Raw genomic sequence first — 26154 nt, 5'->3', positions numbered from 1 at the left:
CCTCTCGTTATGAATTTGATGAGGCACGGTGGCGTAGTGGTTAGCACTGCTGCCTCAAGAGGGTCAGGGGTTCAGGGGTTCAAACCCCATCATTTCCAACATGGCCTTTCTGTGAAGAGTTTGCATGTTCTCTCCGTGGCTGAATGGGTTCTCCGGTTTTCCCCCATTATCAGGAAAAACATGCATCTAGGGAATAGGTCATGTTGGACTGTAGTGGCGGCGGACCCAGGGTGCAGCGGCTTTGGGCCAACTATCCTTTTGGCCTCGAAATTTCGTTGTACCATCTCAGTGTGTGTATAATGGCAATAAAGAAAGTTTGACTTTGACTTGATTAATAGACAATAAAAAGTTTTTTTAAAGTTTTATTTTCATTTATTCAATAAACCACAGGACAGTTGTTGGAAAACATGTATAATGGTCCACGAACAAAGCAGCTGTTGCTCTGACCCACTTGGCTCCCATTGCAGCTACAGGTCAGTCATCTGGACAGGCTCTGATGGGATCTCAACTGCCAGTAATGATGCTTACTTTGATCTCTGCCTCATCTTTTGACTTTCTGCTTCAACCTGCGCATATACTTCTTCCTCCACATGGCTTTCATCATGGGTAGAAGTTTCTCCAAGCTTGAAAAGTGGACATCATCCAGCAGTCACCCTCCTGCTGCTTCACCACAGAACATGCTGGATAAGTCCTCTTCCAAATTATTCTGTAGTTGTTTCTGTAGACACTCAGTAGAGACCAACAAGCTACCAAGCAGCCCAGACATCAAAGCCAAAAGACATAAATGCCACAAGACATTGGTGTGTGATTGTGGGTGCGTGTTTGTCTGTCTTTCATGTGGCTACGCTGTGCATTGTCGTCGGGCCCCGTGTGATGCTGTTTCCCTGGCAATCAGAGTCACCTAATGACACCTAAACACACCGTCATCTTGCCCCAATTCTCCGTTTAGTACTTAAACTCCTCCACTTGAGGCCTTGAGACCTCATTCCCCACCCGGAGAAGGCAATCCACTGGCTTCCTGCTAAGAACAATGGTGCCAGATTTGGAGGTGCTGATCTTCATACCCATTGCTTCACACTTGGCTGCAAACCGGACCAGTGAGTGCTGCAGGTCACAGGCCGATAATGCAAACAGGACCACGTCATCTGCAAAAAGCGCAATGATGTGATCCTCAGCCCACCAAAGTGTAAACCCTCCTCACCGTGACTACGCCTCGATATCTTGTCCATGTAAATCACAAACAGAATTGGTGGCAAAGTGCAGCCCTGGCTAAGGCCAGCACCCACTTGGAACAAGTCCGACTTATTGCCGAGAACTCGAACACAGCTCTCACTTTGGGCGTACAGGGATTGGATGGCCCTGAGGAGAGGCCCCCTCACCCCATACTCCTGCAGTACCTCCCACAGTATATCCCTGGGGACCTGATCATGTGTCTTTTCCTAGTCCACAAAACATATGTAGACTGGATGGGCATACTCCCAAGCCCCCTCTAGGATCCCTGCAAGAGTAAAGAGTTGGTCCGTTGTTCCACGACCAGGACGGAACCCACATTGTTCCTCCTCAGTCTGAGGTTTGACAATCGGCTGGACCCTCCTTTAAAGCACCTTGGAGTAAACTTTCCCAGGAAGGCTGAGAGAGTAATGCCCCTGTGGTTCACACACATCCTCTGGTCCCCCCTTTTTAAAAAGTGGAACCATTACACCAGTCTGTAACTCTTTCAGTACTGTCCCAGACTTCCACGCAACATTAAGGAGGTGTGCCAAGCCTATGTGTTTTTAATAGTAAAAAAACCCCCAAACTTATAAACCTGAAACTGAGTCAAAAAAAAGAAGTTTGTGACTGATGGTTAATTTATGACACAATGAAAACATGAAATATTCAAAAATAGCCTCTCATATACTTTTGCTTTCTTTGAGACAGAATAGTTGAAAATGAGAGGAACTGTTAGTTAGAGAAGGGAACATTTGCAGGATGTGGCTGCAGAAGGATAAGAACCAGAGAACCCCCATGTCAACTCAATTCGTGCAAGTAATGACAAATAACAGAAATATTGAACAGTGGAAATACTAGTACACCTTCGTTGGTGCTTGTTGTTTACAACAATGGAACTGAGTTGTGTTGCAGTGATGTAACAAACTCGTGAAAATAAAAGAGCTGCGACAGAGCAGCTAAAACCTGGTGTTCAGTTTATATTATTTTATAGTGCATTTTGTCTGACACCTGAATGTTCCACAAGTTCTTGATGTCATCACTGAACAGTTCTGTCAGCATTGACTCGGTATTGCTTTAGCCATCCAGTCCGACCTGGCAACCAGTAACCTCAGTCTGTCACCTGACAACTGGATCAGCTCCTTTCCACTAACCGATAAAGAAATTTGGGGGAAAAATCTGTTAATTAAACAAGTTTGATTTTGAAAGGGACATCATTAAAATTTGGAAATTCATGTTTACTTCTGGTGGTCCGGTCCAAGCAAACTGACTCCATTAACAGCCAGGATCCTATCTCCTGGTGCCAGCTTCTCACATCGGGCAGCAGGAGAATTTGGGACGACAGCACGCACAAAGAAACCTTTGACTTTCGAAGAAGAGTCCTGGAAGATGTAGTGAGAATTTGTCAGCAACAGGCAGGAATTTGAAGTCAGAAGCAAACAAAAGTAATGTCCAGAAAAATTATTTGAGAGACAAGAATTTTGTTGTTACCAATCAAAAGTACACACGCAAAACTGAAAAGCACTGAGTGTATGACGATACATATGATCAATTTCACCAATCATCTGTTATACCATTGCACCCTTTACATTAGATGATAAGTCATTCTGAAGTGACTGCCTCAACGTTAGACTCTGTGTTTTAATCCTGCAACCACATTTGGATTAAACATTACTTAACTATTCTTTTCATGGTACACGTCTTCACTCGGTTTCATGGTATTTCATCCAGTAATGTACGTGTTATTAACAAAAAATGCTTTATTACACTCTTAAAGACGCTGAATCCTCCCTTTTACTCAAATCCATTTCAAATTTTCAATATATTCTTGCTACACGTCAAGGCCCACTTCACAGTAGACATTTCAGGTTAAAACCTTCAATTCTGTCTCATCGCGTTTCTGATTTTATTCATCTTTTCTTCTTACTGTTGCATCAACCAGAGTGAGTCCAAGTCCTCTTTCATCTCGCTCCAGCTCCAAGCTAAAAAGCTCATCATTGTTATTATCGCAATGGTCATTAATGCCCTCCTCTTCCTCTTCAACACATCTTTCCATACTGGAGAGATCTGGTTTCACGTCTACCTTTAGTGCAGATAGACACTCAAACACTAATCCACCTAAAAAAAAGATAAAATTAGGAACATGTTTAGTATTCTTTTACTCCAAATACTCACCGCCATGAATCGGAATGTACTGTTATGCCGTACCTTCATCATATTCACCTACATCAGAGGACCAGGTACCAAGTGTCTCACTTTCAACCCCCACATACTCATCTTGGTTGGTTGTCATCATATCAATGGGATCTGTGAGGTGTGGGGTGTTGGGCGGTGTCAAGAGACAGGAGGGGTCCAGAGTTGACCTTCTTGTCTCACTACTCTCAGTCTCTCTGGTCTGCAGCTGTAGACTTCTGAGCTTCTGGGTCAACAGGAGGGCGCCACAGGAGGTGAACTCATCCAGATGAATGGACGAACAAAAAGGAGTTGATGGGGATGATGGAGGTAAAGGTCCAGGAGCACTTAGGGACAGCGGGCCATTGGCCGTAACCTGGGATGAGACCATCTGTACTGGAGATATATCGAAAGTGTCTGGAAGGATGTCCGCCTTGGTCAGTTTAGCCTCCATGGAGATGACATTTCTCTGAAGACAAATAATATCAATCAATCAATCAATCAATCAATCATCGATCAATCATCGATCAATTAGCAACAGTGACGTGCGGTCAGGAGAGGCAGGTGAGGCACCGTCATCATGAAAGAAAAAAATGGAAAATGGAAGTTATTTTCCATTTAACATCACCAATTTTAGATTACTTTTACTCAAAATTACCAATTTTTCAAATATTGAATAATATTGAGAAGAAACCTGTGGTGAGGCATGGATTGCACAGTAACTCAGTAACAGTAAGTAGCTAAACAGTGAGACCATAATTCTATCTCTCTATATGTCGCCATTAAAATGTTCAAGCACTTTTGCTATATGAACTAAATTTCCATAGTTTAGCTAATGTATACAATGTACAGTGTTTTTTGTCAACAACTGTATGTGTGTAACGTCTTTCCTGAGTTAAGCAATACTAAAACGGCCAGGAAGAGGCACTAAGTGAGGCACGCAGTTCTCCTGCCTTATGGTAGGGGGCGCTGGTGATCCCAGGTATTCGTCTTGGGACTCCTCGGCCGTAGAATAAGTGACAGCAAGCTACAATCTATAGTCAACAAGTCAAGTGCAGCCATTCATTTGTTTTTTTTCCACTAGCCTTGCCTTACCATAAAAATGGAGGATTACATATCTCAACTCAAAAATTTGATCAAGGACGACTTTCTTCACTGGCAGTGATCTCAATTCAGACGGAGATACTTTTAAATCTGAGGAGAATTTTTACAAACAAGTAATTGATGCTTTTGTTCAGAAAGAACTGCACATGGACTTCATTTATAAGTAAACATGACATTCAAACATTTAGGTAACAACATAACATTTGTTTAATCACACGTGCTTATTTGTGTGTTACAGTTTATATGTAAATGTTTCTTCTGAGACTTTAAATAACCCACTCACTTTTGCTAATTAAATGGTGAATAAGCTACACTGTAGGTTCATATGTTTGTAAATCTGATTATGATGAAGTCAGTGCCTCACCAGCCATGAACCTCACCGCATGTCACTGATTAGCAGCAATGAGTCAAAAAATGTTTGAACTTCGACATACCTAGAGAGAGAGAACACAGACTGTAGTCACCATAGGGTGGAACACATGCTGAGGGGTACTACAGCATGTAAGTGATATCCACTGACCAAATATTCAGTAGACAAGTCACCGGTCATTCCAAAGTGAACATGATTTGACTGATTGTAACAATTTCTTAATTACAACAATGTTGATGTTATACCAAAGCAAACACCTACACAGCTTTATTTTGAATTTGGAGAAAATTAGCTTGATACTGTAAAAAAAATAGACATGGTAACCAGTTTACTACTGTCACTGTGAGCCTGCTAGGAAACTTAGATCAGCATTGAGTCGAGGCACTGTTCTACCTATGTAAAACTTCCCGCTGCTGCTAGCAGAGCTCTGGTGCAGTGGGAAGTGGCTGCCGCTCACCAAAGTGATGGAAACAGGTCTTCCAGTACCATGCTGTAGTACCCCTCCAGTGCCATGTTTTGATTTAGAGGTTTTTACCAGCATCCGTTCGCCCACTGATGACTGATGACAAACCTGACACCATGGCTATAGCCCACTGGAGTCTATTCGCCAGCAAGCTGATTAATTGTTTTTATTTATTTTATTTATCTTTATACCTTTCGTTTCTCAATAGCTGTGACCTTGTTAGACTTGAACTCTTCCAGTTCAACTTCCAGGGCTGAATCTGTTACTTCCTTTCCCAGTTGGAACTGGTAAGAACCATCTGGCAGCACCAGAGGATGATGGGTGTCAAAACTTTCCAGGATTTCATCTGAAAAAGAGCGTGTCATATTGGATTAAAATCACACAGTAACACACAGTAAAACATTTCTATTATGAATTATCAAAATAATAGATTATATAATTGCCAATATGTGAGTGTCTTAAATATAGAATGTATCAGTAGTATGTGTAACATATAGTCTGTGCCAAATGTCTGCTTTTCCTGTTAGTCCTCTGCTTGTCTGAAGTTCAGATCTGGGGCAACAAAAGTTGAGATTCTATTTCTGCTTAGCCAATGAATGATTCAAGATATAAATGACATTAAAATAATTCAATCAGCTTGAATGGGGTAATTATTTTATCACCACAAGTGAGTACAGTGCCTGATGTTGACCTCTCACCAGTGTTGTGTGCTGCAGACTGGTCATGACCAGGTGGAGTCCAGGTATGTCTGCATGGAGGCGCTGGGCTGTAAAGGCTCAGCAGGTGGTTCAGCTGGGCCGGACTCAGGGCCGGGTAGTGTGACCGTAATGACATCCAGGATGTCTATACACACAGACACACACACTTTCAGTTACTCAGTTATCTATTTAACTTGTGTTGATTGTACAATCATGGTTACAAAAAAGTTAGGACACTCTGTAAAAAATGAATATTACAGAATGTGATCATTTATTTGTCAAGTTTGACATTCACTCCAACTGGAAACCGGACAAAGACCATTGAGATCACTGACTCAGAAAAAAAAAAAAAGTCTGGAAATACAAAAAATGAATCAAAATGTTGTGAAGTACTTTCTTCAGGTAAATAGGTTCATTGGTTTCATGTAATAGTTGCATGAAAGAAGTATCATTGAAAGGCCCTGTCTTTGCCTAACTGATGTTTACCCCTTAAATCAATTCAGATTTTTCAGGTAACGTGAAGGATTTCTACTTCTATAGATCATAATATAATCAACAGATTCAAGGAATCAGGAGAAACCTCTGCAATGACAAAAACAAAACCAAAACAATTACTGGCTGCAAATTTCTGTGTGACTTTTACCTGCAGTAAATTCCTTCTAGGTGTCGCCAGCAGGTTGATGACTGACGACAGAGAGCGTGTGTGTTCCATGGCCACTTCTCCCAGTCCGGCTGTGTAGGCCCAGTCCAGCAGCAAGTCTAGACTGGTTCTCATGTGCACACCGCTGGACCACTGGTAGAACCCTGGCTCAGAGCCTATGTTCACACGAGTGCACATTCACAATCAGCCACTTTTTTCATTTAATTGGGTGTTTCAGTTTTTTCAGTTTCCAACAACAATACCATTTGTCTTTTTGCACATGAATCAGTGTTATTTCATTATTCCAGAATGCATACACTAACTTCATCTGCTGAAGCATGAAAAAAACAACAACTTGCTTTCTTTTTGTTCCTTCTCTTCCTTGAGCATCACTGTAGAGAATGACCGTGTTCAGAGTCTGACACAGGGCTGCTTTCACGTTCGTTAATGTAAAGAGTCAGTTTTCACTTTGGTCATTGGAAATCAGGTTTTGTAATTTATGACATTAGAAATAGCCTGAAATAATCACCATGTGTGATCTGGAAACATTTAAAACACATTTTGACTCTAATAATTCAACCCAAAATTACTAAGACTGGACAAGAAATGTATTCTGGAAACAAATTTTAGAAAAAAAAATAAAGAAAAAAAATCAGACTTGTGAAAGAATGAATGTTTCAAATTATGTATGAATGAATATTCTTGTGATTAATTTATTTGGAAATTAAGAAAAAAGGTTTGATGTTTTTTTACTTACACAATGTTATAATTATTTGTATTTTCAATGTGTATTCTGCTGACAAATATACTTTAGCTATAGATGCTGATGCACCAGTACCTCTCTCCATCAGCGAGTTGAAGAGTGACGCGTTGATGAAATAGAAGAGGTAGCCAATAAGCTGTGAGGAAATCTCCGGGTGGAGCTGACAGTCAGAGAGGAGCCTGCAGGTGTTGCTCAGGACTGTGATGAGATGCTGTATCTCACCAGGGATCTGAAGACCACTGCTGTACAGAACCTGTGGACTCTTGTTTATCACCCGTGGGTCCTTGAACGGGCAGCAGTCCAGAAGATCAGGCAGGATGGGGTAGAGGACCTGATAAGACATGAGTGGTTGACAGTTCACGTGAACTTGAGGACAGTTCCTGTGGCTGGGAATAAACTAGTGTGTGAAGAAGGTTGATATTCAACCAACCTTAAGTAAGTTTGATTATACTTTTTTTGGTCTTCTTAATTTACCTAGACCTGACTGCATGAGAACGTACACAGACAAACCTAGTGGAGTGGATTTTGTCATATAACCCTCTAACCCACTAACCCGATACACCTCTGCAGGCCAGCCTCCCTGAGAAAGCAGCAGACACCGGAGAGACAGAGTTTGTAACACTTCCTCCTCTTTAGTCGTCTTTAACGGGCCTCGATGCTCTTCAGGGCAAACCCAGACAAAGATAGCTTTGTTCGGGCTAATTGTACCCAGACATCCCCCTTCCCCTCTAATCCCTCTCCTACACCAACCAAGCTTCTGAGGCTAGCGCCAGCCTTGGAGCTGCATTCCTTACAAGCTGAATATTGGCTTATGTGGGCTTGGCATGGTACTGCAACAGTCCTGCTGAGTGAAGGGTTCTGAAGGAATCCACACTGAACAGATCATTTTACATTACTCGCAGGCCGAGCAGACTGAACATGAAGCATAGACTACCCCCATCACACAATAGAAAATGGAAGTAGATGGACATTAATAGAATTTATTTATGTTTCTGGCTTGAAAATATCATTAAAAAAGCCAATCAGAGAGATTTGATTCATTCTGGCTTTACTGCATGCATTTATGAAATTTAGTGTTACTTGTTGTCTGTTGTGCATCATTTTGCTACCAAAGTAAATGCAGCGTCTACATCTGAGTTTAACAGCATGTCTGCTATAGACTGTTCAGGCTGGATTATGCTGCAGTGAGCACTGACATAAATCAATGTGTACACAGTTTGCTGTCAGCTAAGAAGGGAAAAAATGGATACCAGAATAAATCATTAGGCCTTAGCCGGCTTACTGGTTCGTTCGACACTGGTGATCTAAGCATTCCTCCAGAAAAGACATAGAAGTGGGTTTGACGTGAAGTGACAGTGATGATGGATTACATGAGAGGTCCAGATGGCTAGAAAAACTGAAACTACATCGACAATAGGCGGACTGAGAGTCCTGAAAACTGAATGCCCCCCCTGCTGTAGATGTTGAAATGTCTGATGTAAATGAGCTACACCCTGATCTATTGTTGAGGGAAGAAATAGGGCTGGAAAAACACTGGGGAAAAAAAATTCTGGCCAGAATCAAAATAAGAAAGCAGAGCATCTTGTCAAGCTATACCTTTGTCCAGGTTTAAATAACAAAAATTAAATATTATGGCATAAAATATTTGGTATTAACATTGGTACTTTAAATGTAAGAAATGAGACAGAAAAAGACAGCCTTAGAGGAAATGGGCTCATTTTGTGGAGGAGGTGGTTGGTAGCGTTTGATCTGCATCATATCAAATTTATTGTGGCAATATTTTGACATTTTTATTGTAACTTTGTTATAAAATTTCAACTTCATTTAAAAATCTCAGTGTGACCTTAATACTCAGACAGCTCATCCTCTTCAGACCAAAGATGTTTTTAATACATATGCCAATGTTACCTTACTAAATCTTCACCCTAGAAGAGCAAATGTGCTTTGTCTGTGGTGCTTGTAAAATTGTAAAATAGATTTAACATTGTGTGGACTTCCCAAAAGCCACAATTCCATATTCTGTCCTCGATTTAGGTTGTGATGATTTATTCTCAAACATTTGTCCTGGAAACATGATATTCCTCTACCCAAAACAGCAAACATACGTGATCTAACACCTTCATTATTTTTATTTTTCCCCTTTTTAGCACATCCCCAGTTCACATGTCTGTAGCAGTGAACCTGGTTATGAACCCATGTTTTCCTTAGGGTTATATCTTCAAATGCATGAGTTCAGGACCATGGAATTCAGACTCCAAGGCATCAGTTCAATTAAGCATTTAAATTAGAGCCTGCATGTTTAAAATTAATTAGTACAGTGGATTATTTCCTGATTTATTAGCAGCCACATCTGGAAGTTGTTCATACTTGCTTAGAGAAATACATGCTATCTCAAGTAGGTAGTTAGATAACCACATTCTCCTATGCTGTGCAAAAAATGTGCAGTGTAAAGTTGGCAGGACTGTGGAAGTCCTATAGTTTCATCCTGAGAGAAACATTATCATCACTGATTTTGTGCCCGGAGTGTCCCCCGCCTCATGCCCTATGCCAGCTGGGATAGGCTCCAGCTCCCCGTGACTCGCTGCAGCGGATGAAGCGGCAGAAAATGGATGGATGGATGGATGGATTTCCTTCCTGTTGGGAAACACTGTCGAAAATGCTTCATACCGAGTTCATGTGAGACCCTGACTTGACTGGTACAAAACCAGTGCTGTTCTAATTCTATCTCTGATGTGGCTCCATGCTTGACTTTCTCTCTTTGGCTTTGGATTTTGCTGGTTTGGAGTACCCAGGTCATTGGCAAGCAGGAGAAGCTGTGTCCTAGATCTTAGCTATGAGTTTTAGTTCAGCTAGAGAAAATAAGAAAAAGAAAAGAATATCTGTAACTTGATCTTCTCATTATGACTTTTTGTATGTTGTATTAACATACACCATACAGCTCAACTGCACATTATTCTTAAATTTTCCCAGCCCAATTCCTTGTGATGGGTGTTGTGCCTCAGTGAATCTGCACATAGCGGACAACTGTAACTACAATGAAATACATTTTTTCTTTTTACAAACAACACTATTAGAATACAGCTTTACAAGACTGTTACAGTCAAATGTAACATAAATCTTTACAATAATGTTTGGAGGCCACAATCAGCATTTTCAATTAATGTCCCAGACAGAACTTCATTTTACTCATCACAAAAATCTGTTTTTTCCATGGAAACAGTAATATAAACCAAAAAACCCAAAACAAACCAAAAAACAAACAAACACAATTTGGAGAAAAGTCAACTGGCCTAATAAATTAAATCTAGAATTTCAGAATCAATGGAAAAGAAAAATCATTGAATTTTCCTCTTTTCTCCACAAGAGAATTAGTTTATATGACTTTAGTTGAAAAATAATTAATTCCCCCCCCAGACCTTTATTAAAGCACACATATAGTTCATATTTTAAAGGAATATAGTTTTTTTCCCCCTTCATTGAAATTAATACTGTATAGCAAAAAGTGTACGTCTACATGTCATGTCATGTTTATTGAAGTTACAATAATTTGAAGATATTTAAAACCAAAAATACCAGTCAGAGAATATAAACGTCCATCAGGGCAGCTCAGTTATCCTGCTATGACACTCCACCTAAATGATAGTGTAACCTTCATAATATGACTACTGGACATGTAAACCTTCCCCTGGAGTTTGGTTTCAATTGGTTTCAATATTAATTTGATAATGTTAGAAAAACAATATTTTATATTTTGTTAATGGTGTTTTTTTCAGGATCAAACTGAGTTTCATTTTCAATTTTTCCAATCTTTGTTTCATTTTTAATTCATCCTCCAGCAGTTAACAAAAATAAAAAATTTCTTTGCCTCTCTATGTTTTTTATTTGTGTATTTCCCTCAGCTGAAATATCACAGATGTAAATGTGGAGCTTCCTATACAACACTTGGGGTGACCTAGATTCATCCTCCCCCCAACACACCCACAAAGGCCTGTGGTGTCTGTCTCTGTCCCGGGTCAGAATGCCCCCAGTGTGGTCTGGCAGTGTGGCTGGTGGGTCTATCAGAGAGATGTAAGAGTGACTAACAGGGCTCTTTCTTCTCAGCTTGTCTCTGATTATTTTTCTTTCTTTAACTACACATAATTAATCATCTGGAGGAGGACCAGATGGCATAGCTTCACAAGTCTGGCTCAACCTCCTTACCAAGAGAAGTGCCTTGCTGGCTGAGGTAGGGTAGATATTTAGTTTCCCATGAAAGATGTTGGAGTGCAAATTTTCCTTAAATTATTTTTCCATCCCCCAAAAATGAGCATGTTATTAGAGTGTATCACTATTTTTATGTCCTGTACTTGTTATAATTCTTGTCTCACCTTTGTGATGTAGTACACACACTGCTGGAAAGCGAGCATGATGACCTCCTCCAGGACAGCCAGCGTCTCCTGACTGGCTGACCGGATGCAGGACAGACGGTGTTCCAACAGCGCTGAAAACCACATGTCAAACAAATATCAATGAATGATACAGACACAGCTTTGATTCTGTCTCTGAAATTGAGCAATAACATTTGGAACAAGGCAGTCAGAGACTGCAACATCCAGCGAAGGGTAAATGAGGGTGACTTACCCTTCAGGATACTACTGTACAGTACTTTTTACACGTTTACAAAGCTATGCACTTGTCATAGCTTTTACCCTGAAAGGTCAAAGCTATGACAAGTGCCTAGCTTTGACCTATTGGGGTCGGTCAAAGATATGCACTAGCTTTGACCATAGATCAAAGCTAGTACATAGGTAGATCAAAGCATTAGCTTTGATTTATTGTCTTACTAACACTCCTACTCAAGACAGGAGACAGAGCTGGAGGTAGCAGAGATGAAGATGCTGAGGTTCTCTTTGGGAGTGACCAGGAAGGATAGGATCAGGAATGAGTACATCAGAGGGACAGCACATGTTAGAGGTTTTGGAGATAAAGTCAGAGAGGCCAGACTGAGATGGTTTGGACATGTCCAGAGGAGAGATAATGAATATATTGGTAGAAGGATGCTGAGTTTTGAACTAGTAGGCAGGAGGCCTAGAGGAAGACCAAAGAGGAGGTTTATGGATGTAGTGAAAGAGGACATGAAGGTAGTTGGTGTGAGAGAAGAGGATGCAGAAGACAGGGTTAGATGGAGGCAACTGATTTGCGGTGGCGACCCCTGAAGGGAAAAGCTGAAAGAAAAGAAGAAGACTCACACTGGTCTTCTCCCTTCTCTTTCTATATTATCTGGTTCCTGAGTGTACAAAAGTTGAAAATTGACCTTGACCTACTTTTTTCAAGGTCAACATCTCATTTTCATCCTCTTTGCCGCCCGAGTAATGTGCTTTTTATTTCATCTTTCTTTCTTCAAGGGTTGCGAAGATATTTGGTGGACAAACGAACGGATGGACTTACGAACAAACACACGAAAACTGACAATTACAATACATCACCACTTTGAATCAGGATGTAAAAAGTAAATATACCTATAATTTAAATTTCCCTTTTGACTCAGTAGGAAATATTTGTGAATTAATTTTTTTCCAAATATTTACAAATTTGGGTATGATAGGTTCTCCACTTCCACGTTATCCTCACCATCCCTCGTATCTTCATCATCCTGCTCTTTTCTCATTCTCCACTCCAGAATAAGTGGCAGCTGGAACTGGATGAACTGCAGCAACTCCAGGCTGTTGGACATCCACACCACCAGAGGGCGCAGTCCGGAGATTATCGCATGGATTCTGGGAGCTTGAAGGTCCTCTGGGTTTGAACCATTGACATCAAGACTGAAAGACATAATACCAATGTGTGAACTGTGTGAGTGTGAGATCCTGTGAACTGTACTGTAATCAGCTGAACTGTGACGTGTGCTTACACTTCAGGCTGGACTGCTGCCAGGTCCTTCGTGTACTCCTGTGTGACAGCAATGACAATCAATGTATCAAAAATATAGACAGTAATAAAAAAATCTTTCTTGTACCTCTAAATGTACTTTCTAGAAGACACAATGAAGTTAAAAAAAAAACAGCAGGAAAGTGAATTAAAAAAGTGTAATGATCTTCAATAGATCACAGTGTGGTCAAAAATGGTTTACAAAGAACCTATATAAAAACACATCTATTTAAGTAGAGCTTAGTGACATAATAAAAAATATTATTGGTAGAGCTTTTATTAATATACTATAAAATTGATTGAATCTTCATGGTTGCAGGGTCTGCTTACATTAAAGGTATAATAATAGTGTTAACAACTGAATTGGATACACGTTGACTGACTGACACTGACTGACCAAGAAAAAAGATCATGCCGGCACCAGTGTTGATACAATCCTAATGATACACACATCTAGCAACAATACCAACAACTAAGCAATACATTTATATGTTTTAGATGGAAAGTAAACAACAGGGGAGCATGGTTCACATAACAGAGAACATCTTAGTTTAGTTGTGTGACCTTTCTGAACCTCTTTACAGTACAATGTACTGATAATGAGTTGGTGGAAAATGGATTTAAAGCCTGGTTGCTCTAAAATAGTGAAAGCAATAAATAGAAATGTGCTTGATAAACAAAGTGGTTAGTTTTGCTTGGAGATATAATCTTGGCTTTTTAATAAGTGAAGGTTGGGTAACCATTACCACAATGGAAAGCAGTAAACAAGCTACACTAAATAAATGTACTTAATAGATCTATTTTCTGTGCTGGACGTGAACCTTGCCACAGTTTATTATACTGTATTATGATGAAGGAAGGAACATGTTATCAGAACTCTGACTCCCCCTGTAGTTAATCTGCAAAGTCAGTTGTATGTACAGTATATCTATGGAATTCAGCTAAAGAAAAAATATCAAAATACATCATTTAATTGACCAATAACTATATGTTTGAATATCACCAAAGTACTCATTACTCATTGTCAGTTTGCTCATAACCACTGTTTACAGACTACTGCTCCCGCTGATGCATCGACACAATGGATCTGTTTCAGGAGTAAATCATATCGGAGAATTTTCTACAACAGCAAACGCCCAAAGCAAGAGGTGATGAAATCTGAACACAAATACTTTTAATTTGGATTCAATTTGTCAGACACATCAAATCTTCTCAAGTATGGTCTCCGATCAGCTATTCTTATTTTTCTTACTTTTTATGTTGCATTATTTCTAATTTCTCTGACGAGGTGGTCCTTTGATTTTTGTTTACAGTCAGAGGTGTATGGTGGCCCTGAAGTACAAATCATGATGCCAACTATAAAAGATCCCAGCAACTCAAACACCAAAGTGACAAAAAACAACAAAAAATTGCTACTCACATTAACAAGGGGGGGAAAATGACAAACCAGAAATACGACAAACTGACAAACAACCAAAGTTGCTGACTGTGCACTTGGCCTTCTTTTTTAACAGGGAGGAAATGTTTTACCTACCTTTGCTGTACTCTTCTGACAGAAAAAGTACCCAGGACTCAAAAATATCAAGATGTATCTCTGTCCAAGAAGGTTGCTGAAACTAAGCTTCATTTGGTGAAGGAAAACAACAAAGCCCTAAGGGGTGTTCCATTCATTCATTCATCGTCTTGAAGACGATGAATGAATGAATCCAAGGCAAACATCTTCATCCGTTTGCCTTGCGGGTCACAGGTCTGCTGTAGCCTATCCCAGAACCACTCACACACACACACACTCGAACCTACGGACAATTTGGGGTAATCAGTTCACCTAAGCTGCATGTTTCTGGAAGTGGGAAGGAGCCAGAAAACATTGAGAGAACCCATGCAGACCCAGGGAGAATACACAAACTCTTCACGGAGTGGGATTGAATCCGGAACCTTCTTGCTGCCACTGTGCCGCCCTTTGAACATTTCCTTCCAATCAAAATCTGGGCCAAGTGCGTCCAATCAGCAACAATCACTGTTGATAGCAATTAACTACAATTTCCAGGCAATATTAGTCATTGTGTTTTTTGCTTTTGTCAGTTTGATTTACATTTTGCCGCTGTGGTTTTTACACTGTTATGTTTTACTCTTTATTGTTATCGTGTTGACCTTCAGGGCCACGATAGAAGTGGACATTTGGTCACAGTACATTGTAAGTTACAGTTAAGTTACAATCATATGATACATGATAACAGTTATTGAAGTTGTCAACACTAACTTCAAAAATCCAAATCTGTCATGACTAGACGATTACCATTTGAGCTTATATTTCGTTTTGTACTGCACATTGTTACACAACTAATCAGGTTACCACTACGACTACCAGTGCATTGACCCTAAAATCTTTACACCTCCTGAACACCAGTACCAGGTGATATTCTGTTGTGAAGGGACGTCCTAAAAGGCAGAAAGATACCCTCGCTCTCTTCAAAACTCACCCACATGGTGCTCTGGACTCCACTGGCGATGAGCAGCAGCAGCCTTCGCAAGTCTGAGGTATGAAGACATGAAGACGAATACTGAACACACAAGCACAGCAAAAAGGCCACAGTCATTGGCGGTCGATGTTTGAGGCTGTCTTGTCCCATTGCGATAATCTCCCTGACGATGTGATCTTCGTTCTCAGCCTCGTATTTCAGAGTCAGGTTGTGTCCTCCTAGTGATTTTAGGAAGGGGAGGCCTTTGAGAGATTTGTTGCTTGAATCAGTGCAGCTTGTGATGCAGGCATTGCAGAGGACCCTTTCTTCAGGATGGTTTGTTGGAGTGAAGGTAAAGGTAGGACTGAGCATCCAGGAAACACCAGTCATGGTTGGCTCAGGAGTAACATTGCCCACCTGCTCAGTTTCCTAGACAGAATGAAACATAATTTTTATGAATGCTTTTATATTCTAAAGAAAACTATTTCGGGAAATTTTGCTAGAAAAATACATTGGATCATCTTCTTGTATCTCAGATATCTCATTCTTACCTTGTGTCCCAGAGCTAGGGGATCTTTGAAAAGAAACAGGTAGCCCCGTCCCATCCCAATAACATCTCCAGGATTAAGCTTCACTTCTTTTCTCAGCACGTCCCCATTCCTTGTGACCAGCGCATCCTGGCAAGGACAGAGGATCGTAGGGCTGCCAGCGCTGTGGCGATGAAAATGGCAGTGTCTCGGAAGGATGTCATCGGCAAAGAGAGGAAAGCCGGGTTTCAAACCAGCTTTATGTTCACTTTGCAGACCAAATACAACGTCTGGCTCGGTAAGTAAGTAGATGACAAGATCCTGAGAGCACAAAAGAGAGAAGTTACACCAAAGAGGTGTTTTCAGCAGGTATTGTTAGTTTTATTGACTCTCAGCAGGATCTACACAAACTCTTTAGATGGGACTTGCTCCACATTTTTTATTTAAAGATGAAACCATTCATTTTGGAGTAGATGTATAAAGAATTCAGGATTTGTTTTCTCCTGGATAGTTCTGTGTTGGGCCTTTTTTTCCCCAGGTTTTTTCACATGACAGTTAAACTACTTGACATATGATCAAACTGGCTCGAATCGTGGGCATATGTCAATAACTTAAGATTTAAATAAATAGATGGATCTACTAATTTCTTTCACTTTCTGAAATATTGTCAAATATTGTTGTCTTACTATGTGCAATATAGTACTGTAAGACCACTTCTTTTATTCTTTTGCGTTGCCATTGGAAGACTTTGTTAGGCATTTGTTGACTTGTTTTACCTTGGTGGTCTTCCTCTACTTAACCACTGGCCACTTAAAAAAAAAAGTCCAAACTATCCCTGTGGCGGTTTTGTTGTCATCCAACTTTTTTCTCATTTAGTTTTTCATCGCTCCACTATGTTCACCAGCTCATCAGTTATTGTATGTGGGATATTCAAGTACGGGGTGGAAATATTGATCACTCTTGAGCCTAAAGGAAGTCAAAGGCAGCACAGACAGAATTCTCTGTGTGGTTTACAGAGCCCTTTTACATAACACATCTTTATGTGAAACCCAGTTGAGAGAAAATACATTAATCTGGGACCTAAAATGCACAGCATTAAATCAATCATGCAACAAGAAATTAGAGGTAATATGCAGTACACACAGCTATTCTTTTCTTGCACCACCAGCTAACAATACTCAATGAAAACAGTCTGATCACATGAAGGCATTAGAATTATTGTCTTGATCCAAACCTTATTAGTACCGAGCACAATGTGCAGAGATTAATGTTCTTGACATTTCATTTGTCTTGACTAACAAAGCAGTTTTAACTTAGAAAATTCATTCACAGCTACCCCTTATAAAACTGCTTCATAGTATTTCTTGTAGTGGATGTGATGGATTATATTCTTATGAAGAGTCTCTTGGGAAACAAACTCATCGTGCTGAGTCAGAATGTGTGAGGATTAGTGCGTCACAGTTAAAACTATGTGTAATCAGTCAGGAAGCAGAGCTGGGGTTGTCTTTTTCTGTTTCCTGATCAGTGTTCTGACACTCCTTTTTTGTACCTACATTCACTGACTTTTTAAATAATGATAATCCCCCCTGTTTCTCTTTCCACACTGAGAAAACATTCTGTTACAGCGACAGCTCTGATGGTTTTTCCCCATAATAAATGGCATAAAGCACTTCATTGATTCACTTTAAGGTAAAATGCAAATGTAAACACTTTGTGAAGGTTTGTGGGATCAGCCTGCATACATGTGTGTGATCTAAACGAGTATTTGAGGACCCACGTAGAAGCCAGAAATAAACATAAAGCATTAATGTTGTATAGCAGAGTGGGTGATTCCCCTGACGCTGACAAAAAGATAACAGTTTGAGCTGTTGGGCTCCAAGATGAAATGCTTTGGGAATGAGGGTGTTGCTATCTTGGGAAAATGATTGATTGATTTCCAGATCAATGAGTTTCATTTGCTTAGTAATAGCATCCAGGACAAAAAAGGGAGAAAATACTATGCAGGGAACGGACTGTCCTCCATGATATAACAAGATTATAAATTAAATTAAATTCACTTTATTAATCCCATGATGGGGAAATTATCTTCTCACTCATTCATGTGCATGCACATACAGTATATATGTGTTAATCACAGCAGAATGTTACATACATAGGTCTATGTCAATGTCTATGTCTAGGTCTGTCATGACATAGGTCTATGTCATGTACACTGTTTGACTTTTTTCCAACTCTGTTGTCCTAAATTTAACAATATGAGCACCAGAAAGACAAAGAAAATCCATGCCTAGAGTATTCAGAGCAGAAGTCAGAATGTTTGGCTGTTATGGATGAGAGTCCGTCTGATCATCTGGATCCAGACGGTTCTTTAAGGATTCTTTACCACTGTGCACAGTTGATACAAGAAAATCCACATGCATGTGACAGGACATTGTTTGGAACTCTGCTCTGATCTTCTCACTTCCCTCATTTCCTCTGCTCTCCTTTCTTCTCAGCTCTGATCTCCGTCCTTTTCCATTCACTTTCTCTTGTCTTCTTTGCTCTCCTCTTCCCTTCCATCCTATGCTCTGCTCACTTCTCCTCACCTCTCCCCTCATTTCTTTTGCTCTCCTCTCTTCTCTCCTCACTTCTGCGCTGATCCTTTTTTCAAATGTAAGGAATTTGGATGCGGGAAGATGCATTTGTTATCTAGAAATAGCATTTGAAGCTGTGACTTTAGTGACTTGTAAGACATGTTCAAACTCCAAAAAGCTGTGTGAAGCTTTTTATTGCACTTTATTTTGTGTTTTTTGATAATTTTAGGGATTAAAAACATTGAAATTATCATATTCTAATGGGGTGGGGGTGGGTGGGAAATCTTACCTTCTCTGAAAAAGAAATGGCTATTCACTGATGTTAATTATTTTTGAGTAAGAAACCCAGTATATTTAAGTATTTCATTTCTTTTTAGTTCCTTTATTTTACACTCAAAATAGGGGATTAAATCTACCCAAAAAAGTGGGTGCAAATTGTTAACTCAGATTTATTAGGTAAATTCTACTGTATATGTTGCTTTGTACACTGTGGGGCAGTTAAAAAATATTTGATTCAACTACAGGACATCACTGTTATCCTCTGAGAAGACAACAGTGATGTCCTCTAAGATCTACTGCACATCATTCTGATTTCGATTAAAGTAGTATTCCAAAGTGTGTGTGTGTGTGTGTGTGTATGTGTGTGTGTGTGTGTGTGTGTGTGTTTATATATATATATATATATATATATATATATATATATATATATATATATATATATATATATATATATATATATATATATATATATATATACACATATATATACACATCTTTTGAATTTTATCAATTTAAAACTGGTTAATTCAGTTTATTGGGAAGTTTGACGCATTTTTCAGATTTCCTGATCTAGATTCTGAAGAAAACCAACATTAGTGAAATAGATTTCCCTGTATAACAATCAAACAATAATTCCAGATTTCCATGGATTGTGTTTGCAGTTTGTTGCCTTTAAGTTACGCTTGCAAAGATTTAAGCTCGATAATTGGATGTCTTAAATCCACTTACACCTTGGGAGTCTTAGTTAATATCTACCTGGACAATCATGCTGTATATGTTCAGAATTGTACCAGTGACCTTTGATGAAATAATTTTCATGCTCCAACCACAAATTTGCACTTTCACAACTTGGCTGTGTGTGAGTCGTGTGTTTGATACCTGTGTGACGCTGCAGCCCTGCAGCAGCAGCAGGTACGGACAGTCCTGAGGAGGGTGAATGGAGTACTGTGTGGTGCTATCGTCGCTGCTCTCCGTTTCCTCTCTCTCTGACTCCTCTCCTTCCCGCTCTCCTCTTGATGGACAGAGGGTCTCTGTCTTGGTTTGAGCCCCTCCATCCCCCTCATAGGGAAACGCTGGGCTGTGAATGTGACTCTGTTCCGGGCTTCTTTTTAGCCGCTCATAGCTCCGCACTGAAGTTTGCTTCAGGCTCTCCCTTAGCTCATCATGAACTGGGTTCTTTTTGGCATCTGGATCAGAATCTAAGAGATCCATCTCACTTTTGCTCCTCCACAGTTTGTGGCTTTGCCCCATAGTCTTTTCCATGAGGGAAGAAGTCACCCTGGATCGGCTTTTCTGTAGCTTTCTAGCCTGGGCATTAATACCTAATGGGATATAAACAAATTCCACAGCTAGTAATGCAATTGAACATTTAAAATATATGCAAAATGAGTGGCTATATAAATGTGTAATGGAATGTAGTCATGCAGCAACACCCATGTTTTTCCTGTAGAAAGGTGAGATGTGTGCATGTTGGGGCATTTGTACATGTTGTATTTGTGCCAGAGTAAACAAAGAGAAGCCCCATACAGGAAACAGAGCTCAGTGGAAAGAAAGACATGACTCATGGAAATAAAAAAGGGAGCAGACATCCACACACTGACACTGATAGAAGGCTATCACAAGCTGCGTCATTCAGAGATGCTAAACACAAAACAGGACACGCTCTTTCTGCCCAACCACAGCTGTGTCAACCACAGCTCATGCCTCCACAATGAATGACAGAAAGCGGTCCACCCTGCACATTTACGGTGCTATAAAAGCATTTGAATCCAGCATAGACAGCATGTACCGAGTAGCTTTGTGCTGCATAATGTGTCGTAAATAGGACATTTTTTCCATGTAAAGCTTTTATAGCATTGTTTAAAAGCGTTTCAAGTGTTAAAAAAGGGTGTGCCACTGGAAGCGCTTAATGAAATCAAAGGATGTCTGCTATTTTTCTTTTAAACATTAAATATAAGTCCAAATTTGAAACAAAAATTGAAATTTAAGAAAACAGAAAGATTGAAGTCCTATTAAATTATAGTTTGGTCTGTGTGGCTTGGCTGATTTTTGCTGGAAAATAGTGTGAGCAAACCACATTTTTACTGTGAGAACGTGAAAACTGGATTTAATACAGACAATGTTTCATTTAATGGCACAAATAAACCTTTTTCCCAAGACATGCAGGCGCGCTACATTCTAAGGCTACAGTCAGACACTGTACCAGCTGTAATGGTGTCTTTGTCCTTAGATGTCTTCTCCTCTATCCAACTTCTCCTCTGGATTTCAAAGCGTCTCGCCAGGCCTTCCCTGGGTTTCCATAGTGACTGCAGGAGGAGTGGTTTTTCGTTGTCGCCCACAACTCTGAACCCTTCCGTCCTCCATTGATGGTTACCAGCGGAGCCGATGGTGTCACAGAGCACGTAGGACTTGGCTTCCTCCTTGTTCAAGCCGTAGCTGGAAGACATGGTTGTGTCACCGTGATAAAACCGACGGCACAAAAGAGATCAAGTCCTCTAAAAATTTCAACAGGAACAGCAAAAATCTGTTCTTTTGAAAGACAGAATAGACGGGATGAAACTAAGCGTTGAAATGCTGTATGCAGCATTTATTCTGATGTCCAGCAGGTGACAACTCTACTAGTTCAACAGAAATACAGAAATACTGTATGTGGAAATTTATGGGAAAATAACCGTGCTCTTTACATGATTTATTACCTCAGTAAACATTCTTCTAATGTGTTCATATTATTAATTACTACTTTCAAGTAGACTTCAATACAAAATCTTTACCGAGGCAAATTCTATTGAGCGACACCCTCACAATCAAACGGCCCTTTCTGGCTTCAAAACACGATGATGGTGGAAAAAATTGCAAAACTAAGGTGTAAACACGGCTACCCACAAATGAGTGGTGTCACAGTGGCTCCACTGATTATTTATGTAGGATTTAAAAGATCGGTTACTTCTAGTGGTCAGAAAGTACTGGCAGCTAATCAACACAGACAGAATCCATCAAAATGATCTCATTTTGCTTTTATTCCAAATCAATTTGAAAGACCCTACATTCAGGAGAAAATCATGTATGTAAATTTGTGAAATCTGTTCATCACAGAATTTTTTTTACTAAGGGTTTGTATTGCTCTGGTCTGACTTTGGATCACATGATGAACAGCTAACATTAGCTAGCTTTATATTGGATTTGATAGAATTGGATCACTAGTAACATGACAGCTGCAAAATCATAAGAATCCAAATACATCAAGAGGATTCTGAAAGCAGGGAATGTAGAACTGAGTTTATCACTTCAAGCCTTGTTGAAGTACTTGTACTTTGTGTGTACTTTGTGTGTACTTTGTGGCAAATCTATCAAATGTGGAACAGTTATTCTCAAGGCGTCGCTGATTAAAGTGAAATCTATAGATGAGATGATTATCAAGTGAAAGTTATAATCTGTTTAGTCTGAAGATGAACCAAACCAGCAAACACAAACCAATCAATGCTTCCGTATTAAATTGCAATTCATGCAGTCATAGAGACAGTCACAATGCTATTAGTTCAACCTCCCATAACCAATAATAACAACAGAATAACTAGTCCTTTGACCTCTGATCAAAATGCTTTTTAATGGTGGTAGATTTTTACTAAAAACTGCTCCAACATGCATCCATTTAGATATGCTGGGTTATAGAAGTTTGAGTTTAGATGTTACTTCAAACTTATCAGAATAAGATCTTATAATTTCTACACTTTTATCCCTAGCTAATGTATTTGCACATCTTTTAAAAGGTACTAGTTCTAGTAATATTACAGATAAATACCACAGCGATTTTGTAAATGTAAACTGAGGGGAAAGAAAGAAAGAAACATGGGTTTCTTGTTCCTCGAAAAAAAAAATCCCACTTGTATTAATCATTCCATTATGTTCGGGGCTGAAACAAGGATGGAATGACATTTTCTCTCTCTCTTCTCTCTCTCTCTCTCTCTCTCTCTCTCTCTCTCTCTCTCTCTCTCTCTCTCTCTCTCTCTCTTCTCTCTCTCTCTCTCCAAAGCGGCCACCTTAGAGCCTTGGCCTGTGTCTCACCAGTCTGTGGTTGGCTACAGACATTTTCAGTGCTACTAAATAAACTATGTGCACTGTACTGCAATTATGATAAACACAACCACAGGCCAAGTCGACTTCATTCAACATAGCAAAGTATTCACTTTTCATCGATTGCCAGATCTGCACAACAGATGACAGTTCTGTCTGCTTTGATGCACAAAAATGTAGCACAAAAAGTTTATTACTGCAGAGGAAACACGTGGATGATGATAATGAAAGTCAGCCTATGTGGACCCACGTACAAATCAGACACATATGGCAGGCAGACACACACACACACACACACACACACACACACACACACACACACACACACACACACACACACACACACACACACACACACAAGTACACAGAAAGATACGTGGCCTCACCGTTCAAGGGCCTCTTTGACCAGTTCTTTAGCGCTGGAGTGTGTGGTGGCCAGGACGCTCTTGTAGTGAGCGCCCTCACAGATTTCATTTCCAAAGACCTTCAAGATTCCTGGAGCCGTTATCTGGTTGGACAATTCAGATGGGTCGTCGACTCGCAAACTGTCAGCAGAGTGCACTGCATGACGACAAAGAGAAGACGTGATGAACATTTACAACAACAACTGAGTATGAAGAAAACCTAACCCACATGTATGTCAAGATTCAAATACAATTTATATCTTTATATTTTTCTCCACAGAGTATTCCACCTCTTAAGGAATCAGGTCTGAATATTTCATAATAAATTCATAGATGATAAAATACAGCTATAGCTATGTATCAGTATCTTCAGGTAGAAATGTGTGACCTACTGCTTCCCTTCCTGGACCTCATGCCTGCTGATGTCAGTGCTGTGGAGCCTGAGACTGGGCTGCGGAGGAAGACGCCTGAGAGGCGGTTGGTATGGTGACGGATGCGACTCTTGCTCGGCTGCCGGACAGGCACTCCTTCAGTCGACCTGGTGGTGGTGGTGGATGGGTCACTAGTGGACAAAGCTGATCTGACGAACAGATGAAAAAGACGGTTCCTGGAGGATGAAGACACTGGATGTCTCCTAGCTGATGTGTGTCATCGCCTCTGACCGTGAGAGACTTGGTTCCTTTGACCTACATCCATACATGCATGTCTACATCCATGCCGTCCAGCCTGTTACCATGCCTCCTTCAGCTCCCTCGGTGCATTAATGAAATAATCATGCGGTGTTTTACCTCAGCTCTGTAATCCTCTAATCTCTACGTGTCAAAGGTCGCCCAGTTACATCACCGCTTGGACCGAAAAACAGTTTTGAGGAGTAACATTTGTACAACTGCCAGCGGAACAGAAAGCAATGGAATATGATGCCAACAAGAGCAGATGATCAGAGGTTCGCTTCCTCACACAGTTGTATCTTAAAGTTAACAATTTCTTTTTTTATACATATATATCTCTGAGAGTTAAAGTTAGAGGGGTTCAGGTTAGGGATTTTTCATTCACATCACACTTTATAAATAAAGAGTCATGACTGGACTCACCGCTGAGAGCCATCGCCGGTTTTCCTTCTCAGTTTGACGAACCGTGTCTTCGGTGAGGCTGCAGGTAGAGTCGGGGGTCTGGGGGGGAGCGAGCGCAGCTCCGTGGAACAAACTTTCATCTGATTCATTCCTGTTGGGTCGACTTGGCTATTCCTGCTTGGGTTAAGTCATATATCATGTCCTATGTACTCCTCACCCACGAAGACTTATTTACTTCATTCCAGGAACGTTTCAGCCACCCAGATGCTGTTTCATTTTACGCACTCCGGAGCGGCCGCTGCTGATACTTCCAGCTCTCATCCAGTCGTCTGTTGTCGGGGTTGGGTTTAAATCTAGATGTTTGTGGGATTAGATGGATCCTTACAGCCGACTGCGCACAGGTCAGAAAGAGGACAAGTCGAACTCTGTCGTTCTGTGTTGCGCTGGATGAGAACATTTGCCAAAAATTCGGAACGATCCCGCTCTCCAGATGTGCGTCGACGGCGCAAATGCATAGAGATGCCAAGTGCGCACACCCGCCCACCCTGACCACAAGTTTCGGGACAAAATCTTTAGAGTGAAGCGTTTTTCTTCTTTCAGTTTGAAGCCAGTGACCTGATGTCCGCACAGTGCTCTTTCTGGTGAACCCCACGGTCCTCCGGGGGATCATCCATCACATGAACACAGAATCAAACATCTGTGAATTCAGGACTCCATCTTCTGGTTATAATGGAGACATCTCCATCCGAGTTCATCTTCTTGAATCACACGGAGTTGTGTGATGAAGACCCTGGCTGGGGTGGACCCAATATTTCTGTCTTCCTCATCAAATTGTTTTTTTTTGTTTTTTTTTAGCTATTCGCTTTGAATATTTATGAATGGGGAGAACATGAAAAAACCCACTCAAAGAGAGATTTTTAAAAAAACATTTATTTATTCGTAAAAGTCAAATTACAAAATAATCACGTTGACACAAAATTCAAGGGATTTGACGTAAAGATTTTCAATAGTACTCTGCGTTTTCTGATCAAAGAAACATCTAAGCTTTTGACATTTATCAAACTAAAAAACAACAACAAAAAAACAATTACCGTTCTCCACAATCATTTCTTTAACATTTTTCCTTATTTTTTTCAATCTATAAAACTGTACAAACGGATTCACCACTTCTTGTTATACTGTTCATATAAAAGCTGACGCTATCAGAAACATGTTGAGGTCAGGATTTTTTTTTTAAACTTTTGCCCTCAAACCTTTGTGTCTTGTAGGATTTTTTAAAATCTTTTGCAAATCATATTTTTCTGTTACAGCCTCTTTTCAGACTGTTGTCATTTTCTTGTCAGAGCTACTTGTATAAGGAGGTGTCTCAGGTGTTTCTTCAGCAATTTTCTTCGCTTTATTCATTCTTGTGTTAGTGTTTTTCCTTTTAAGAGCTATCTTAGAGA

The 26154-nt window shown here is 40.2% G+C and overlaps 1 protein-coding gene across 3 annotated transcripts; it reads right to left on the bottom strand.

Moving 5' to 3' along the window:
- Positions 1–355: 355 nt before the first annotated feature.
- LOC137588194 (ras-associating and dilute domain-containing protein-like) lies at positions 356–25351 on the bottom strand. Of its 3 annotated transcripts, none has more exons than XM_068305118.1 (18): positions 24731–25351; positions 24032–24219; positions 23622–23796; positions 21368–21600; positions 20044–20486; positions 16337–16633; positions 15807–16214; positions 13310–13347; positions 13030–13220; positions 11787–11899; positions 7495–7750; positions 6660–6832; positions 6017–6161; positions 5510–5664; positions 3418–3850; positions 3137–3327; positions 2452–2591; positions 356–2358 (listed from the first exon to the last, which is right to left on the bottom strand). In XM_068305118.1, the coding sequence occupies exons 1-18, from the start codon at positions 24856–24858 to the stop codon at positions 2265–2267; spliced, it is 3801 nt and encodes a 1266-aa protein (XP_068161219.1). In that variant the 5' UTR covers positions 24859–25351; the 3' UTR covers positions 356–2264. The 3 variants fall into 3 exon arrangements, with proteins under 3 accessions (XP_068161219.1, XP_068161220.1, XP_068161222.1); XM_068305119.1 differs by having other exon boundaries at positions 24032–24177; XM_068305121.1 differs by having other exon boundaries at positions 24032–24214; positions 24731–24873.
- Positions 25352–26154: the final 803 nt, after the last annotated feature.

The sequence above is a fragment of the Antennarius striatus genome, chromosome 21, assembly GCF_040054535.1.
Source record: "Antennarius striatus isolate MH-2024 chromosome 21, ASM4005453v1, whole genome shotgun sequence".
Lineage (NCBI taxonomy): Eukaryota > Metazoa > Chordata > Actinopteri > Lophiiformes > Antennariidae > Antennarius > Antennarius striatus.
This window is presented reverse-complemented; position numbering and strand designations above follow the sequence as displayed.

What these genes read in the sequence shown, in the direction of transcription:
- LOC137588194 (XM_068305118.1), bottom strand. Translation starts at nt 24,858, where the DNA reads ATGAATCAGATGAAAGTTTGTTCCACGGAGCTGCGCTCGCTCCCCCCC. An exon ending in GCAGCAGTCCAGCCTGAAGT is followed by an intron (nt 13,221 to 13,309) that starts GTAAGCACACGT and finishes TATGTCTTTCAG; the next exon opens with TCTTGATGTCAATGGTTCAA. An exon ending in TGATGAAGATACGAGGGATG is followed by an intron (nt 11,900 to 13,029) that starts GTGAGGATAACG and finishes TGTGGTTTTCAG; the next exon opens with CGCTGTTGGAACACCGTCTG.